The sequence below is a fragment of the Theropithecus gelada genome, chromosome 3, assembly GCF_003255815.1.
Source record: "Theropithecus gelada isolate Dixy chromosome 3, Tgel_1.0, whole genome shotgun sequence".
NCBI lineage: Eukaryota > Metazoa > Chordata > Mammalia > Primates > Cercopithecidae > Theropithecus > Theropithecus gelada.
The window spans coordinates 154,283,287-154,302,016 of NC_037670.1; the positions used below are offsets into that span (position 1 = coordinate 154,283,287).

General features: G+C 39.8%; 1 protein-coding gene across 5 annotated transcripts in view; it reads right to left on the reverse strand.

Annotated features, from left to right (window-relative positions):
* Positions 1-18,730, reverse strand: part of UBE2H (ubiquitin conjugating enzyme E2 H) — a 118,221-nt gene that overhangs the window by 39,568 nt on the left and 59,923 nt on the right. For 4 of the 5 annotated variants that reach the window (XM_025378148.1, XM_025378147.1, XM_025378151.1 and 1 more), the window contains 2 exons: positions 12,253-12,329; positions 11,000-11,074 (listed from right to left, as the gene is read on the reverse strand). In XM_025378148.1, the coding sequence (XP_025233933.1) occupies positions 11,000-11,074; positions 12,253-12,329 (152 nt within the window). Of the gene's footprint in view, positions 1-10,999; positions 11,075-12,236; positions 12,330-18,730 lie in introns of all 5 variants that reach the window. The other variant, XM_025378150.1, reaches the window with a different exon arrangement.

Genomic DNA, 18,730 nt, shown 5'->3' on the forward strand with positions numbered 1-18,730 from the left:
TCTTGAACTCCCAACCTCAGGTGATCCCGTCTGCCTCGGCCTCCCAAAGTGCTGGGATTACAGACGTGATCCACTGTGCCTGGCCTGTTTCTTAAGGTTCTCCTCAATGACCTTTCTTCTATTCCATTCCACTTCATGCTCCCAAGGACATACCCTGACCTTTGTTATTCTGTAGCCAGCATCTCTAGCTACAAAACATTCCCAATCACAAATTCAGACATCTCCTATCCTACCAATCAATCTCCTATCCTTGCCAAAAGCTTCCCACCCCAGGAATCACTAATTTTTTTCACCTGTTAAATGTAATCCACAGATCCTCCCATTTTCTTCCCACCTACCAGCCCTCTTATCTTCACTGGCTTCTTACTCAGCTTAAGATTTAAGAGCCATCACCATCCTCACTCTCAAGCAACCCTCTGCAAATCTCCTGTCCTCTCCCTTCCAAAATGCCCATCTAGCAAATCTACCACCGGAAGCATCATTCACATTTGTTCAACTTGGACTTGAGGGTACCACTAGGTAGGCATTCATTCAGTCACACAAATATTCTTCTGCAGAACGGGCAATGTATCAGGCCCTGAGTAGTGAGTATTTGGGAGGACAGAGGTGGTGGTAGTAAAACAGACCCAGGGACTGCCTTCATGGAGTTCACATCTACTGAGCTGGCAGGGAGGAGAGACATAAGTAAACAAATATATACCAATTTATCTAAACATGCTCAACAGCCTTTCATGGACTCAGCATCACCTACAATCTTCCTTTCTCCTTTCTCTAGTGGCTTGCTCCCCCAGTCTCCCATGACTGTTACATTTTACCACGATCCTGCAAATCTACTTTCTTTCTCTCCCTTTGTTCCCCTAACCCTCTCCTCCAGTTCTTTCACTAAATAGCCATGTCCCTTTTCTTTGAGAAGATGAAAGTCAGTTGGCAGGATCCCTCATTTTCCATAAAAATTTCTAAACTCCTCCCTGCACACACACTCTTTCTCCCTGCCTCAACAGCTTGCACAAATGTTCCCCTCCTCTGAAACACCAGGCCTCTGGGTTCCGATCCTGCTCTCTCCTTCCTTCTCAATGGTGGTGCTCCTGCAATTCTCTTCCCAACTCCAGCATCACCAAGCTCTCCCTTTTCTAAACATCTCTCTACAATAAGCACTTTAAAATCCTTCAGAATCTTCCATTTAAAAATTAGAAACAGGCCAGGCACGGTGGCTCACACCTGCTGTCCCAGCACATTGGGAGGCCAAGGCGGGCAAATCGCTTGAGTCCAGCAGTTCAAGACCAGGCTGAGCAACATGGTGAAACCCATGTCTACAAAAAATGCAAAAAAATTAGCCAGGCGTGGTGGCCTATGCCTGGAGTCCAGAGGTCCAGGCTGCAGCAAGCCCAGATTACGCCACTGGAGGTCAGCCTGGACAAGAGAATGAGACCCTGTCTTAAAAAACAAACAACAGACCATCCCTTTATCTTCCACCCCCATTTGGATGATTTCCTTAATGGAGCCACATTTCTTTAGAGCAGCGTATGTCTAGAACAAAGTTTCTTGACTTTGGCAGCCTTGTCCAAGCCACCAGCATCTCTGGCTACAAAAGCTTTTATAACTGTGCTTCTATCCCGTCACTGTTTCTTGCCCCACAGCAGTAGAATGATCATTAAAACACAAAATGAGACCTTTCACTCCCCTGCTGAAGACTATGTAATCTTTCTACTACATTTAAAATGAAAATTGAGCCTTTAACCTACAAAGCGGTCTGTGAACTCGACCCTGCCTGCCGCTTGGCCCCTGTGTCATACACCTCACATTTTACACAGTTTTCCAGGCTGGGGCCTTTGTATTCAAAATTTCTTCTGCCTGGAAAGCTCTTACCCCTGATTTTGGAGGATGACGGCTGGCTTAATTTTTTTTTTTTAATCTTTTTAAGTCTCAGCTTAAATTTACTTTGTCAGACCCTTCCTGAATATCTGATCCAAGGTACCTATTCTATCCATTAATTCTCTGCATAAAGCTATCAGAAGTTTTGTTTTGTTTTGTTTTTTTGAGACGGAGTCTCGCTCTGTCGCCCAGGCTGGAGTGCAGTGGCCGGATCTCAGCTCACTGCAAGCTCCGCCTCCCAGGTTCACGCCATTCTCCTGCCTCAGCCTCCTGAGAAGCTGGGACTACAGGCGCCCGCCACCTCGCCCAGCTAGTTTTTTGTATTTTTAGTAGAGACAGGGTTTCACCGTGTTAGCCAGGATGGTCTCGATCTCCTGACCTCATGATCCGCCCGCCTTGGCCTCCCAAAGTGCTGGGATTACAGGCGTGAGCCACTGCGCCCGGCTGCTATCAGAAGTTTTAAATTTTGCTTTATCTTCTCATTCCAAAAGAACATAGAGTATTAAGAGAGCAATTTGTTCACTTCTGCATCCACAGCACCCAGAATAACACCCAGCTCGCAGTAGGTATCCACTAAATTTGTGAAACTGATTAGAAGAAATGATGTAGGCCATAGCCAAAGTCTCAGCTGCCAGACATAATTTTTTTAAAAATCTATCCTGAAAAATGTCATTTTCAGAACACCAGTAAAAGAACTTTTAACAGTGGCTTATATTCTCATAGCATTATCTCTATTTATTTTTTAAAAAAACCTTCTTTACTAGAAACTTGTTTCTCTTCTCTACTGGAATTCAAAAGATACTTATCATTGGCTGGGTACATTGGCTCACGCCTATAATCCCAGCACTTCGGGAGGCCAAGGCAGGCAGGCAGGCAGATCACCTGAGGTCAGGAGTTCCACATCAGCCTGGGCAACACTATAAAACCCCATCTCTCCTACAATACAAAAATTAGCTGGGCTTGGTGGCGCATGCCTGTAATCCCAGCTACTCGGAAGACTGAGGCAGGAGAATCACTTGAACCCGGGGGGCAGAGGTTATGGTAAGCTGAGATTGTGCCACTGCACTCCAGTCTGGGCGACAGAGCAAGACTCCATATCAGGAAAAAAAAAAAAAAAAAAAAAAAAAAAGATATAGATCACTACAGAGTAGCAATTATATAACTGTTTGGGACAGGTCTAAATTCATAACCACGGTTATTAGAGAAGTACATAGGTGATCTTAATGGAATTTTGCCTCCCCAGCCCCAAAATTCATTTTATTTGAGACGGAGTCTCACTCTTGTCACCCAGGCTGGAGTGTAGCAGCGCCATCTCAGCTCACTGCAACCTCTGCCTCCCAGGGTCAAGCAATTCTCCTGCCTCAGTCTCTCAAGTAGCTGGGATTACAGGCACGTGCCACCATGCCCAGCTTACTTATATATATATGTATTTTTTAGTAGAGACGGGGTTTCACTATGTTGGTGAGGCTCATCTCGAACTCCTGGCCTCAAGTGATCCTCCTGCCTCGGCCTCCCAATGTGCTAGTATTAAAGGCGTTAGTCACCGTGCCCAGTCCCAGAATTCATTTTATTTGCGAAAAGACGGTGGTACAAATAGGCCTTTGTTAAATGACTAATCTGAAACCTCTTGTGAATGACACACTCCTCTCTACTCCAAATACTGGCCCACCCCTGCTTAAATACTGCTCAGTGAAGTTACTCATGCTAGTTCTTGAGGGAGTAATTATAGAATGATCCCATCTAGGAAGATATAAAATAAAATGGTAGTCTAAGTTCTATAGTTAGTTTAGTCAAGCCATATTATAAACCTCCACTCCAAAAATAGTGTGAGGTCATTTCTGGCCAGAGTGAAATAAAAAATGTATAATGCCAGAACAGTCTACTATTCTGACAATGAAAAAGATTAACACAGTTCCCTTTATCACTTGCATGAGCTAAAAAAAAAAAAAAAAAAATTATCAGCTGGGGACGGTGGCTCACGCCTGTAATCTCAGCATTGTGGGAGGCCAAGGTGGGTGGATCACCTAAGACCAGGCATTTAAGACCAGCCTGGCCAACATGGTGAAACCCCGTATCTACTAAAAAACACAAAAATTAGCAGGGCATGGTGGCGTATGTCTGTAATCCCAGCTACTCAGGAGACTGAGGCAGGAGAACTACTTGAACCTGGGAGGCGGAGGTTGCAGTTAGCTGCAATGGTGCCACTGCACTCTGGCCTGGGTGACAGAGCAAGACTCCATCTCAAAAAAAAAAAAAAAAATTATGGCACACTGATTATCAGAGTATCTTTCAACTAAGAACCTATGGCAGACTGGGAAATTCAAGAGGAACTCTAACAGGCTGTCTAGTCTAGTGGAACAGGGCAACCTGAACCATCCTGATAGTTTGACCCAATTTTAAAGGCCACTAGTATAGCTTGGAGTATTTTCTTTTTTTTTTTTTTTTTGAGACAGAGTCTCGCTCTGTCGCCCAGGCTGGAGTGCAGTGGCGTGATCTTGGCTCACTGCAAGCTCTGCCTCCTGGGTTCACACCATTCTCCTGCCTCAGCCTCCTGAGTGGCTGGGACTACAAGCGCCCGCCACCATGCCCGGCTAATATTTTGTATTTTTTAGTAGAGACGGGGTTTCACCGTATTAGTCAGGATGGTCTTGATCTCCTGACCTCATGATCCGCCCGCCTCGGCCTCCCAAAGTGCTGAGATTACAGGCGTGAGCCACTGTGCCCAGCCAGCTCAGAGTATTTTAACTATTGTATTGCCGTGACTTTTTCCATTTTGTCTCCATTTACTCAAATGGGTCTAGCAAGTTCTTGCTTCATGCCACTGACATCAAATTCTTTTTTTTTTTTTTAATTTTTTTTATTTCTTGAGACCAGTTTCACTGTCGTCCAGGCTGGAGTGCAGTGACGCTATCTCAACTCACTGCAACCTCTGCGTCCTGGGTTCAAGTGATTCTCCCACCTCAGCCTCCCAAGTAGCTGGAACTAAAGGTATACACCACCATGCCCAGCTAATTTTTGTATCTTTTTTTTTTAGAGATGGGGTTTCTCCATATTGCTCAGGCTGGTCTCGAGCCCCTTGGCTCCAATGATGTGCCCGCTTCAGCCTCCCCAAAGTGCTGGGATTACAGCATGAACCACTGTGCCTGGCCTCACATCAAGTTCTACGGACAGCCCGAGCTTGCTGCTTTTGTACCTGACCATTCTACCAACGCTCAGCAAACCATTCAGCAGTTCCTCCAGAATCCTGTTCTCAACTCATTTCTCTTACCTTCCCAGCTTTGGTATCATCATATTGCAACCCAGATGCAATGCATACAGCCTGCTCCTAATAGAGGGTCCTCCTCACTGAAAATACGTAGATACAGATTGGTAGCATTTCACAAATTGGTTTCTAAACTTGTTACTTGAATCTTATAACACAGTTTTCTATATTTTAAGAAGTATAAATGATGACAGGGTTCCTTAAAGTTTTTTACTCTTAAAGTTATTTACAAAAGATTCTAAAATATTCTATAGTTCTATCTGAAATTAGGATACAATTCTGTTAATAGTAGCCAATAATCATTTAAATGTAAGATAAAATGACAACGTCTTAATTTTATCTGGAATGCTAGTGTTTAAGTAAAGTAGGTATGATATGAAGGAGAATATAATAGATCCAGAAGAGAACTTCTGGATGTTGCAAGATGTTTAACAGCTAGAAGCCCTGAATTTAATTATATATATATATATACACACACACACACAATTTATACATACACACATATATATACACATAGTGTATACGTGTGTGTGTATATGTGTCTGTATATATGTATGTATACACACACACACATACACACACACACACACACATATATATATATATTTTTTTGAGACAGAGTCTCGTTCTGTTGCCTAGGCTGGAGTGCAGTAGCGCGATCTTGGTTCACTGCAGGCTTCGCCTCCCGGGTTCACACCATTCTCCTGCCTCAGCCTCCTGAGCAGCTGGGACTACAGGCAAACCGCCACCACGCCTGGCTAATTTTTTGTATTTTTAGTAGAGATGGGGTTTCACTGTGTTAGCTAGGATGGTCTCAATCTCCTGACGTCATGATCCACCCGCCTTGGCCTCCCAAAGTGTTGGGATTACAGGCGTGAGCCACCACGTCCAGCCCTGTATCTTTTATTAGAAGACTTTTATATTTTTTCTCCTTGGCTTAGGCTTATCAAAAGTATTCCCATTATGATTATAAGCTCTAAAGAGGGGCCTTTTTCAGTTTATATGAAGAGATAAATGGAACAAGGGAAGGGGGAAGTGGAAGAGTCAGGCAGGAAAGAAAAAGGTGAGAAGTACTTGAGGTAACCAACCAAGAGAAGAGAAAAAGGGGGAAGAAAGAAGTGAAGAAAGTTGTGTGTAAAGACAGTATCTGAGATGGGCTAAACTCTGAGTAGAAAACAAAGGAAGGAAAACTGTGTGTGCACTTACACACACACATAATTAAAATTTAAAGGAAAAAAGAAGGGAGGCTGCCGGGAAACACGTGCGTCAGGCAGGTCCTAAGCAAGCTACCGGGGGGAATTCTGGCCGAGCCTGATGGCTTTCTAAAGCAAAAGACAGCAAAGTGTAGACTCAGACAATAATGCAGACAGGACAGTCAAAAGACATTTGCAATATGTTTAAAAATACTTACTTTTGTAATAAAAGCAAACATTGTAGACTATTTGGAAATTACAGAATAGTATGCTTTTAGTTTCCTTTAACTGAACAGCTATGGATAACATCAATAGTTTGGCATTCAAATGTGAAATGCATGGGAAAACATTAGAGTTGTAATATATAAAAAAAGATTTTCCTGTGCAGCCCTTCGAAGAGGGTGTTAAAACATGAGTAATGGCCGTAAAACATTTTATTCACTAAGATGTACTATCACTTAGCTACTTTATCACAGACTGGGTCATTTAGGTTGCTTCTGACTTTTAGGTATTATAACACTAAAATTCACGTATTCTTTTGACAGTGCAGATTGCTAAATTTTTTTTAGATAATTTTAAATTTTTTAAATAAAAATATTTGAAGGATATAAAATATTTACCAAGCAATACATAGTGGTAGACTGGCTATATCATAATACCTTTGCCAATACTGTTTTATCTGCCAGTTTGACAAATCATATACTGTACTATCGTTTTAATCTGCATTCTTTTGGATTAGACATAAAACCATTTTGTATCCTCTGCTTATTTTTTTTTATTAAAAATTATACTATATTACCCTCTTCTATGAGATCATTCATCTTTATTTCACCCACACTGTAACTGCAAGTCTGTTTAGTGAAAGCTTTCACTTAATAGCTCAATGCAAGTATCAAAGGCTAAAAACTGTGAACCCGGAGAAGTGTGAGCTATGGCAGTCTCTGCAGCAACTTCTTTGCATAAAACAAAATCTTCATGAACTGGGGATTACTTGGGGTTCTGAATGAGTATCTCTAAAGTCCTCATGCACACCTCGACAACTCTGAAGCTTTTGTGAAGACAATCTTTCTTGTAGAAACTTATTTCTTCCTTACACTCTATCTTCTAAATTGAGGTGCTGACTCACACCTCTCCTAAAAAACAATGGAACCATGCCATTAAAGTACACGTAGTATTTTATTTATGTTCCTCTTCTCTCCTAACCAGTAAAGATCTTCTACAACCTTCCTCATGTCCAGCAGGATGCCAGGTACTCCGAGTTTTAATATACTCGTCATATCAAACATGCAGAATCCATTTAATTCTAGTATCTCATTTTCTAGAAGAGAAAACAATGGTTCAGCTGAGTATCTCTCTCATGGTCAAGGAGAACCAGGGCCAGAACTTCTGTCCTGATAACCAGTCCACTGACCAATCACACTCTCCTAACTCCTATACAGTAACACCCAGCAGCATTGCTTAAGCACTCTAGGAACTAATGTTTCTGAATGAAAAACACAAAAGTCTGAATTTTCAAGTAAATCAGAAAAAGATTAAAATATGATTCATTTCAAAGCAGTCTCTCTGGAAAACTATGCAAATATTCAGCGATGTTATAGTTGATTAAAGGAGTTTTATAATTACTCTTTCAATGTGCCTAGAGGGCCAGTTTTATACCCTAATTGATATTACTCGTTTTTCCATTCACCTTATTCTTTGGGCTTAAATGACTGTTAGTCATTTCAAAAATTCATATCCAGCTTCAAAGCATCAATATTTGCCATCATTTATGATATTCAAACAGAAGTAAAATTCCAAAAAAAAGAGCTCAAAGTGTTTGAAACAATAATAGCATTGTAAGAGTAAGTTCATAACCTCCTAAGGTGTCTATTTATATTCCTTTTCTTTCCAAAAAGTAGCTATGCCACTATTTAGAATACCCATTCATTTGCAGATGCAAATTGTTTTAAAGGGACATCTCATGCAATCATGGAACTACTGAGAGCTTCCTAAAACTATATTTGGAGAGTGTCCCAAAGATGAGCATATCACATTATACTGAATATATATTTAAATATTCAGAGAGAAATGTCTTAAAAGAGCATATGCCAGAATGTAAATAATGATACCCTTTAAGGGATAAGATTATGAGACATTTTGATTTTTCTTTACTTTGGCTTACAGATTTTCTTACATTATTCTAATAGATATGGGTCATTTATACAATTAAAATATACATCCATACACAAACACACAAAATAGAACAAAGTACACAGACACTGCACAATTCCAAGATCCAAGCATTAAAGATGTTTGGTCTAAATTTGCACAGTTGATTGTTTAAAAGCTCAAAATTTGGCTCAGGAAGAACAGTACACCTACCCAGATACAACAGGTGCAAGATTTAAAAAGAATGTTGAGATTGGGTTTATCTTACCTCCTCGCCCTTCTGTATAATTTTACACCTATCTATGCAACTCAAAAAGGAATCCTTGCCTTTTCTAAGTGAGCCACAACCTTTCCGAATGCTTAAAGCACATCTCAACAGTAATTACATTGTTGATGACCTGAAAATGGGTCACCCTCACAACTGACTGAAACTCTCTTATGCAACCTTCCTCTGGAGGAAACAAGAACAGCTTGTACAAATATTTCAGCTAAATCTACTTCCCTAAGAGAAGATGATACACATTTGTAGGCATTATCAAGTCTTGAAAGCACAGAGAAAGGCAAAAGAAAAAATTATGAAGAAGTTAAATTAGCTGAGTCATTTGTCCAAACCAAATTTCATATTGCATCATTAATTTAAGAAAGCATGCAGGCTTTTTGTGTCATTAGTTAATAAATAAGCAACATCTAAAGTTTAGACATTATTAACTAGAAAGTTATGATGAGATAATCATATTACCTAGAAAAATACATTAATATAAGGTCTGAGAAATAACTACATTTCTACAGGATGTGAAATTGCATTTCTATAAGTTCACTGTTAGTTTCAACAAGCTCTATTGTTTTCTTCCTGACTAGGAATGTGGGGTTAACAAAACCAGACTTAGCATGCCAGTTTTTAGCCTTTAGGTAAGCAGCTATTTATGAAATGTATCTGAATGAACTTGCATGATTTGGACTTCTATAAAGGCTTTAAATTCATATCACTAAACAGCATAAGAGTTTTAAATCGCTGAATAGACAGAAACACCCTAAAGTTAGAAGATGAATAAACTGGGGACAGGGAACCACCAACACAACAGAAAAGCCCTCTCAAAAGGAGAGGGTGTACAGGCATATACGTTTCTACACCTATACAGGTGCTAAGTCAGATGTGCTCGGGGGTTGTCTCAAAGGCTCAACACCTCACAGCTCCAGTCCCACTTTACCATTCACAATGCTGAAACTTAGAGGCCCCTGTAGCAAGAAATAAATTTCTGATTCAATTGGTTAGGAGTAGGAGTGTAGTGAGGGGTGGTCTAGACTCCAGGAGATCGGGCATTACTTCTTAAGACAGCCCACAGCAGCTGGGCGCAGTGGCTCACGCCTGTAATCCCAGCACTTTGGGAGGCTGAGGTGGGCAAATCACGAGGTCAGGAGATCAAGACCATGCTGGCTAACACGGTGAAACCCCATCTCTACTAAAAATACAAAAAATTAGCCGGGTGTGGTGGGGGGTACCTGTAGTCCCAGCTACTCGGGAGGCTGAAGCAGGAGAATGGTGTGAACCCAGGAGGCAGAGCTTGCAGTGAGCTGAGGTCGTGCCACTCACTCCAGCCCGGGCAACAGAGCAAGACTCTGTCTCAAAAAAAAAAAAAAAGAAAAAAAAGAAAAAACAGACAGCCGACAGCCCAAAGCAGTAGCAAAATGTTTGAACTCTGGCAATTCTGAACATGAGGCTTAGTCTGTCAGAGAATGCTCAATATATTACAATTTTATTGTTCTTACTTAAAATTGGTCAATATTTTAAAATACTTTAAAGACATGTATAAAGTGAAGCAAAAAAAGAAAAGTTGGTTTAAATTAACGAAATTACTACCATTCTACAGTCTCCAAATATTTAAAGGTGTCAACCTTCAACCAGATAGATCTGTCACTGAGTGCCTTAATGGGGGTGACAGGTAAATAACATCATCCATTAAGGTAAAGGGAGATGAAGGTGAGGAGAAAGTACCTCTTTGTACAACTCCACTGAGGTTTCTACTCTTTCTTCTGCTGTTTAGGGGGCTGAAAAGACTGGAGGTGGGAAGACTGCAAAGGGTCATTTAATTGTAAGGTACCCAGAGTTGGAGTGAACAAAAAAGCAAAGTAGGATCTAGGGAGGATTTCTGAAAATGATAGGATTAAAATACGTACTATATAACATTCATTCTTGCAATCTGGCTTTCAAAATTAGACTTCAGATACGTTTATTATTTTCCTGCTAACAGCTTAAAGGACAGTGGGGCCTGAAAGCTGGTTTAATCTGACATTGAAAGACAAAAATCTAAAGTAATGGTCATTATAATTATGCAAAGGGTATATTTAAATGTCTTCTAACACACTATAGAAGTTCCCCACAAAAGTCACTGATTAATTAACCAAAGCCAAAAAAGGAAAAATTCAATTAGGTAGCCATTTCTGGAATTATCTCCCCTGAAATGCAGGATTTTTTTCCCCTTAGATTTCAAAACTCTCTAAGGAGAAAAACCAAGTAGTCACATACCTATAGATGGAGATTTGAAAGGGTATTTATCAGGTAGGTCCACTCTAACTTTCCATACTCCGCCTTCATATGGTGCTGAAATAAAAGTAAAAATGTTCATCAGAACTGCGTCTCCAAATTAGAAAATACATCTGAGTGTAAATTAAACATTATCCCCTAATCTGAAAACCTTCCAAATTAATTCCTTCAAGAGTCAGGAATCTATTACAATCAGTAGGTGCATCATGTTCAGATTAAGATACTTTTCTTGGGAAGATCCAGAGTTAAAAAATAAAGATTCATTCTCTCCTGCAATTTACTTGATTCTTCAAAAGTACTAAACACTATTCAATTATTTGGTAAGTAATAGCCATGTTACTTTCCCTCATATCTCAATAAACCCCATATTCATGCCCCCTCCAAGGACAAAAAGAAAACAACAAAAAACATTTCCTGGAAACCATCTATGTAGCCATCCATAACAAAATTCAGAATTTACAACTCATGTCTAGTACTGTCATATAAAGAGAAAACTACAGTCGGCCTTCTATATCTGCAGGTTCCACACTCCTGGATTCAACCAATCACAGATAAAAAATATTCAAGAAAAAAATCCAAACAATAATAAAAAACAATACAATTAAAAATAACACAAAAAAATACAAAAAAGGCCAAGTGTGGTGGCTCACCTGAGGTTAGGAGTTCGAGACCAGCCTGGCCAACATGGTGAAACCCTGTCTGTACTAAAATACAAAAATGAGCTGGGCACCTGTAGTACCAGCTACTCGGGAGGCTGAGACAGGAGAATTGCTTGAACCCAGGAAGTGGAGGTTGCAGTGAGCCACGATCGTGCCACTGCACTCCAGTCTGGGTGACAGAGTGTGACTCCTTCACTTAAAAAATAAATAAAATATAGTGTAACAACTATTTACATAACATTTGTATTGTGTTAGGTATTACAAGTAATCTAGAGACGATTTAAAGAACATAGGAGGATATGTGCAGGTTACATGCAAATTCTATGTCATCTTATATAGGGACTTGAGCATCTGTGAATTTTGGCATGAGGTGGTCCTGGAACCAATCCCCTGCAGGTATCAAGGGACGACTGTATATCAAGTAATTGTGATAAGAGAAATATTTCCTCACTGGTTCCAGAGTCCAACTAAACTTGCTTTTCAGAAACTATGCATGCTACCATCTGTCTCTGATATTCATTAAGAAATACAGTAAAAGACTGTAATAGAAGAACACATACCAACACATGTACTTACTTCCTTGTGGTCCATAAAACTTCACTACAAATTCATTGAGTCCTCCCAGGATCGTAACCTCATGTTTACTCTCAATGCTAAGGTGGATGGTAAAGGAAATTACACAGGCTTTACAGTACCTGGCAGAATTACCAATAACACCCCCGGGATATGCCACTTAAAGTGTTACCAAAATTTGGCAGGACATTGATAAAATATACATAATAATTCTGGTAGTTTAGGAGGCTATATACTCTTGTGAGAAGAATACACATGAGCTTTGGATTCAGAGACTGCTGTTCAAATCCCAGGACTGCCATTTACTGAGTTTTTGAGCCTAGCCAAAATAATGCCAATTTATTCCCTGAGTCTTCGTTTTCTCTTTGCAAGTTGGGAAAACAGCATTTCATAGGATTCCTGTGAGGATTAGACAGGTTAAACATGTAAAATGTGTAAGACTGCATTTTGCCTACATACATTAAAAAACTGGCCAGATGCAGCAGCTCATGCCTATAATCCCAACACTTTAGGAGGCAGAGGTGGGTGGATCACCTGAGATCAGGAGTTCGAGACCAGCCTGGCTAATATGGCAAAACCCCATCTCTACTAAAAAATACAAAAATTACCCAGGGGTGGTGGTGCATGCCTGTAGTCCCAGCTACTCGGGATGCTACGGCAGGAGGACTGCTTGAACTTGGGACGCAGAGGTTGCAGTGAGCCAAGATCGCAGCACTGCACTCCAGCCTGGGTGATAGGGTGAGACTCAGTCTCAAAAAAAAAATAAAAAATATACAAGAAAAACACGTGCTTAATTTTAGCTCCTCTCTCCCTTTCTACCCTCTCCTCCTCAATCTATCCCTAATGAGCCTGTCATATAAACCCAGTATTCCCTTTAGTCAAATTCAAATGTTCACCAAAATACAAATTCCCTTACACTGGAAATGCTATGCTCCTAAAATGAGGGATTTACTAAAGAGAGGTCCTACAATTGTCTCCTTGGCTTATGGAATAATCAACACAGTTAATGATACAACCTTGCCACAAGCAGTACTGCCAAATGCAAAAGACCAACAAAACAAAAAAAATTTTTTTCAGATCTCATTCAGAGCATTTGTTTTCACCGCCCCCCAAACTCCACCTTCTTCAGGCTCGCCTCAAGGTTTGGTATGCTCCAGGACTCTAATCACAGAGGGGTAACATGGCTGTGCTCCCTTCCTCTAAAACTTACCTACCCCTGAGATCCTTGCCCCTTTAAGGTGCTAAGATTCAATTCTAGAAACCAAATTAATCCATATTAGAAGAGAGGACTACTGGTTTAAAATCTGTTCTATATCTGCTTTGTGGTAAAATCCAAAAATGATTCTCTCATTAGGAATTTTAGGTGACAGAGGCTTTGGGAAGCTCTCAAATCCCACTGTAACATTAAAAAGGAAAACATGATAGACTGGTCTCATATTTCTCCATTAGCAGTGCAAATTATATACTGTTACACAAAATAGAAACATTTAAAAAGTTTTAATAATCTCATAGAGAATAAATATTTTTAAAGATCTGAAATTAAATATTTGGCACTCCAAGACTGTGTCCAATGGGACACAGAACTGACTGCAAGACGCCAGGTGTAATTCTGGTAAAGTCCTTGCTCAAGAGCCCTGAATAGTATCCACAAGAGGTATTTAAATATAGTTCAGTCTAGGCTAATTTGATCTAATTCTTTTCTAAATGATAACTAACTACCTTTGAAACATGCACACTGAAAGGATTCAATACTGTCCACATAGGAAAATTGGCTTTATTTCTTGCTTGGTCAAATGACACATGCATGCCTACTCTGACCAGTCACCCTCTGACATCCTGCAAAATACTCCAAAGTTAAAGTTAATGTAATAAGTAAAAGTATAACATGTTTAAAATTTTTAAAGTTTTTTAAAAAAGCACCCTTGTGTCAGGTTAAAAAAAAAAAAAAAAAAAAAAAAGCAAATCCAGTTAAAATAAAATTAAATCTCAATAATACAGCCCTTAAAGAAAACAGACATGGAAAACACTTCTATACTGTAAAAGACAAAGGACAAACTAGGAAGACAAAAACGTGGATTTTTAAAATAAGTTACTACAAAGCAGTAAGAAAAAAATACAAATACCCCAAGAAAGAAAAGGCCAGAACATCCAAGTCAAGAAAACTGAAACGGGTAAAACTGAAGTATAAAAAAGTCCAACTCATTAAAGAAGTTTAAAAAGATACTTTTTCATTATAAACAATGAAAACAACAGAAGAGCTGGATAAAATCCAGTGTTCAGTGGACTATGAATTAGTACTTCTGAGGACAAATCCAGCACTATATTCCAAAACTTAAAATGAATTTACTCTTCTATTCAAATTTCACTTATATGAAGTTATTTTTTAAAAATAGTCAGACACTGCTGGTGGGAGTGTGATATGGTTTCACCCACTTTGAAAAACTGTTGGCAGTACCTAAACCTGCACATATGCATACCCTATGCGTGTCAGTGCTACTCCCGGAGATACGCCCAATACATATGGATAGTTATATTCACCGAAACCCATGTTTAAGAATGTTCACAGGACTATTTGTAACATCCAAAAATGGGAGACAATCCAAATGTTCATCAATGGCAAAAAGAATAAGCTGTAGTATAGTCACCCAAAAGAAAATTACAAAGCATTAAAAAAGAAAAATAGACTGGGCACAGTGGCTCACACCTGTACTCCCAGCAGTTTGCGGGGCCAAGGCAGGCGGATCACTTGAGAGCAGGAGTTTGAGCCCAGCCTGGCCAACATTGGTGAAACTCTGTCTCTACTAAAAATATAAAAATTAGCTGGGTGTGGTGGCGGGTGCCCGTAGTCCCAGCTATTCAGGAGGCTGAAACAGGAGAATCACTTGAATCCGGAAGGCAGAAGTTGCAGTGAGCTGAGATTGCACCACTGTACTCCAGCCTGGGCAACAGAGTGAGACTCCATCTCAAACAAAATGTAACTTAAAAAAAAAAAAAAAGAAAAATGAATGATACACATAAATGTATGGGTTTTACAGATTTCATCAATGAATTACAGAAATAATTTCTCTACAAAAATTAGCCAGGTGTGGTGGTGTGCACCTATAATCCCAGCAACTCAGGAGGCTGAAGCAGGAGAATCGCTAGAACCCAGGAGGCAGAGGTTGCAGTGAGCCGAAATTGCACCACTGCAGTCCAGCCTGGGTGACAGAGTGTGACTCTGTCTCAAAAAAATAAAGAAAGAAAAGAATAAAAATTTCTGTACTTTTTGTATATATGTTATTCTTTAATAAAAAGTTTACAGAAGGTTGGGCGTGGTGGCTCACGCTTGTAATCCTAGCACTTTGGGAGGCCGAGGCGGGTGGATCACCTGAGGTCAGGAGTTCAAGACCAGCCTGGCCGACATGGTGAAACCCCATCTCTACTAAAAATACAAAAATTAGCCAGGTGTGGTAGCGGGTGCCTGAGACAGGAGAATCACTTGAACCCAGGAGGTGGAGGCTGCAGTGAGCCGAGATCGCACCACTGTACTCCAGCCTGGGCAACAAAGAGTGAAACTCCATCTCAAAAAAAAAAAAAAAAAAAAAAAGTTTACATAAATACATGTTTCTGATAAATCTGCGTATATGTTTACTGGAATATTTGAAGTTTAAAAATGGAAACAGTCTAAACATTTATCAATAAGAAACTGGTTCAATGAATTACTGTTACTTTTTTTTTTTTTTTTTTGAGATAAGAGTCTCACTCTCATTCAGGCTGGAGTGCAGTAACATGATCATGGCTCACTGCAGTCTCTACCTCCCAGTGATCCTCCCACCTCTACTTCCCCCTAGCTGGGACTACAGCGGGCACCATCACACCAAGCTAATTTTTTTTAGTTTTTGTAGAGACAGGGTCTCTCTCTTTGCCCACGCTGGTCTTGAACTCCTGGGCTCAAGTGATCCTCCCACCTTGGCTTCCCAGAGTGTTGGGATTATAGGCGTGAGCCACCATGCCTAGCCAGGTGAAATGACTTATAAGCCATTTACACAATAGGTGGCTGGCTGCACTGGCTCATACCTATAATCCCAGCACTTTGGAAGGCCTAAGGCAGGAGGATTGTTTGAGCCTAGGAGTTTGAGGTTGCAATACATTATGATTGTACCACTCCACTCCAGCCTGAGAGACAGAGTGAGAACTTCTCTTTAAAAAAAAAAAAGCCAAAAACCACAAACCATATGCAGTAGGCTACTAGTAATGTCCACTAGGGCCCTTTCCAACCAGAGCTCCACTAATGTATGTGTCTGTTCAACTTGGGTATCCAGAGGAAGTCAACTGAATTTAGTTGTACAAAGATATTCCAGACCTTAAAACTGACAAGGATAATGAAAGAACGGAGTAGTGCAGAAGATTAAATGACTTTAACAAAAGAAGTCTTAAACTAATTTTATAACATAAAAATCCACAGATGCAGCATTCTCCATCGATAAGAACTAATTTGCTATGAATGACACTGATCTACAGCAATTACTTTTAATCATTTAAAATTACGAGTTGTCCTTGTGCATGTCACTTCTGGGAAAACTGAAGACACCTTTTCTATCCTTTACCTGGATGTGATAAAACGAGGTTCCTTCCATTTTGCGGTGTGTTTGGAATTTAGTGCAAACTTCTATCTATTTTATAAAGAAGATTCTCCAAGCCTTCTCTTTCCCATGATTCCCAGTACAGCCCACATGCCAGATACAATGGGATTGTTTTTATATATCACATCATAAAGAGTTCTCATAGTCTACCTCATATGAAAACCCAAAAGCAAACTGAACTAAACCTTTAAAACTTTTACCAAACTGGTAAAATGAGAAGCTATGCTAACTTTATGCTGCCTTGGAATGGTACAGATACTAAATGAGATAGAAAAAAGAATTTAGGTTTAGTCTAAAGAAAAACACTGCATTGAAAATAAGCCATTCCATCACCACTGAATGAATGACTTGCCACAAAAAATATAATAATTACTTCTCTGCTGTTACCATGTGTATTTATGGGAGAGACCACGAGTTTCTTTCTCCTCTCTGCTGCAAAGTCAAGGGCAAGGAAGGCAGTAAGAAGGCAGGATAAAATGACAAAAATAATGATCTATTTCTGGACGTGCTGGTCAGGCTGGGAGACTGGTGGGACTCACTAGAAGATTCCTCATTACTTTCTTGTTTCACAGCTTTAAAATATAAAATATCCTTCATACACTGTTCTGGTAAAAACTCATTAAATAAACCCATAAATCACATTTTATACTCACCTTTTTTGATCTTATTCACAAATACTGCTTTATACCCACTTAGCATTTAACTACTAAGGGGTATCACCATTTTGTGTAGAATAATGATTAACATTCCCAAGAACCCAAGTCCATTTCACTTTTTGAAGTGCCACCACTCACATTATTTTCCCTGAATGCCATTATGATTACACAATCTAATATTTAAAGGCAAATGCCAAACTGTCAAGAGATAAATGACATTCTTGGCAAAATATGTCTATCAGAGTTTTACAAGTGATTTTTATACAGTTCTGAAATTTTCCAGAAAGGAAGCCAAAGGCGAAGTCTGGGCCTTAGGATTGACAATAGCAGGTCAAGGACCAAGGATTCAGGGACCATTCAGAGACCTAAACTTACTGATAACGTGTTCATAAAATAAAAGGGTGCCCTCCCTGAGCTGTGTGGAAGGGAACGAGGCCCTGGTATAAAGAACGTGCTTCTGTGCAGAGGGCAGAAGCAAGCCATGTGGATTTCTGTGTTCAGACCCACCTGTTTTCCACTCTCCTGGAGAAGAATCACACTAGGAAAGCTGAAGAAACTTGGCAACTTTCACTACCTGGTTTGGTTTTTTTTCTTTTTTCTTTTTTGGTAAAAAAAAAAAAAAAGATATGTCTGTTAATCCATTAATATGTAAGTATCACAAAAATAGTGCTTTGGGGGGATATGTTTATAAGGAATCCTTCTCTTTTAGAGACATAAATGGAAATATTTACTAAGAAAAATGTATCTAGGATTTGCTAGTGTGAGTAGGAGAGGTATAGAAAAACAGTAGTGGGCCGGCAATGTTAACGATTGAATCCCACGTTAATGATCGAGTCCCAGTGGCACATGGTAATCTGTTACACTGTTCTCGCTATTTTTAAGTTTTCCATAATACAGTAAAAGTTCTTTAAAAACCTAATAACATAGTTATCATCAAAAGTTTAGCCTTGTGGAGACATAAAGCTTAGCTACTAGAGCTAAGAACAAGAACTAGAATTAGAATTTACCTACTAGAGCTCTCTTGAATTTTTTTTTTTTTTTTTTTTTGAGACGGAGTCTTGATCTGTCACCCAGGCTGGAGTGTAGTGGCGCGATCTCAGCTCACCATAATCTCTGCCTTGTAGGTTCAAGCAATTCTCCTGCTTCAGTCTCCCGAGTAGCTGGGATTACAGATGTGCACCACCACGCCCGGCTAATTTTTGT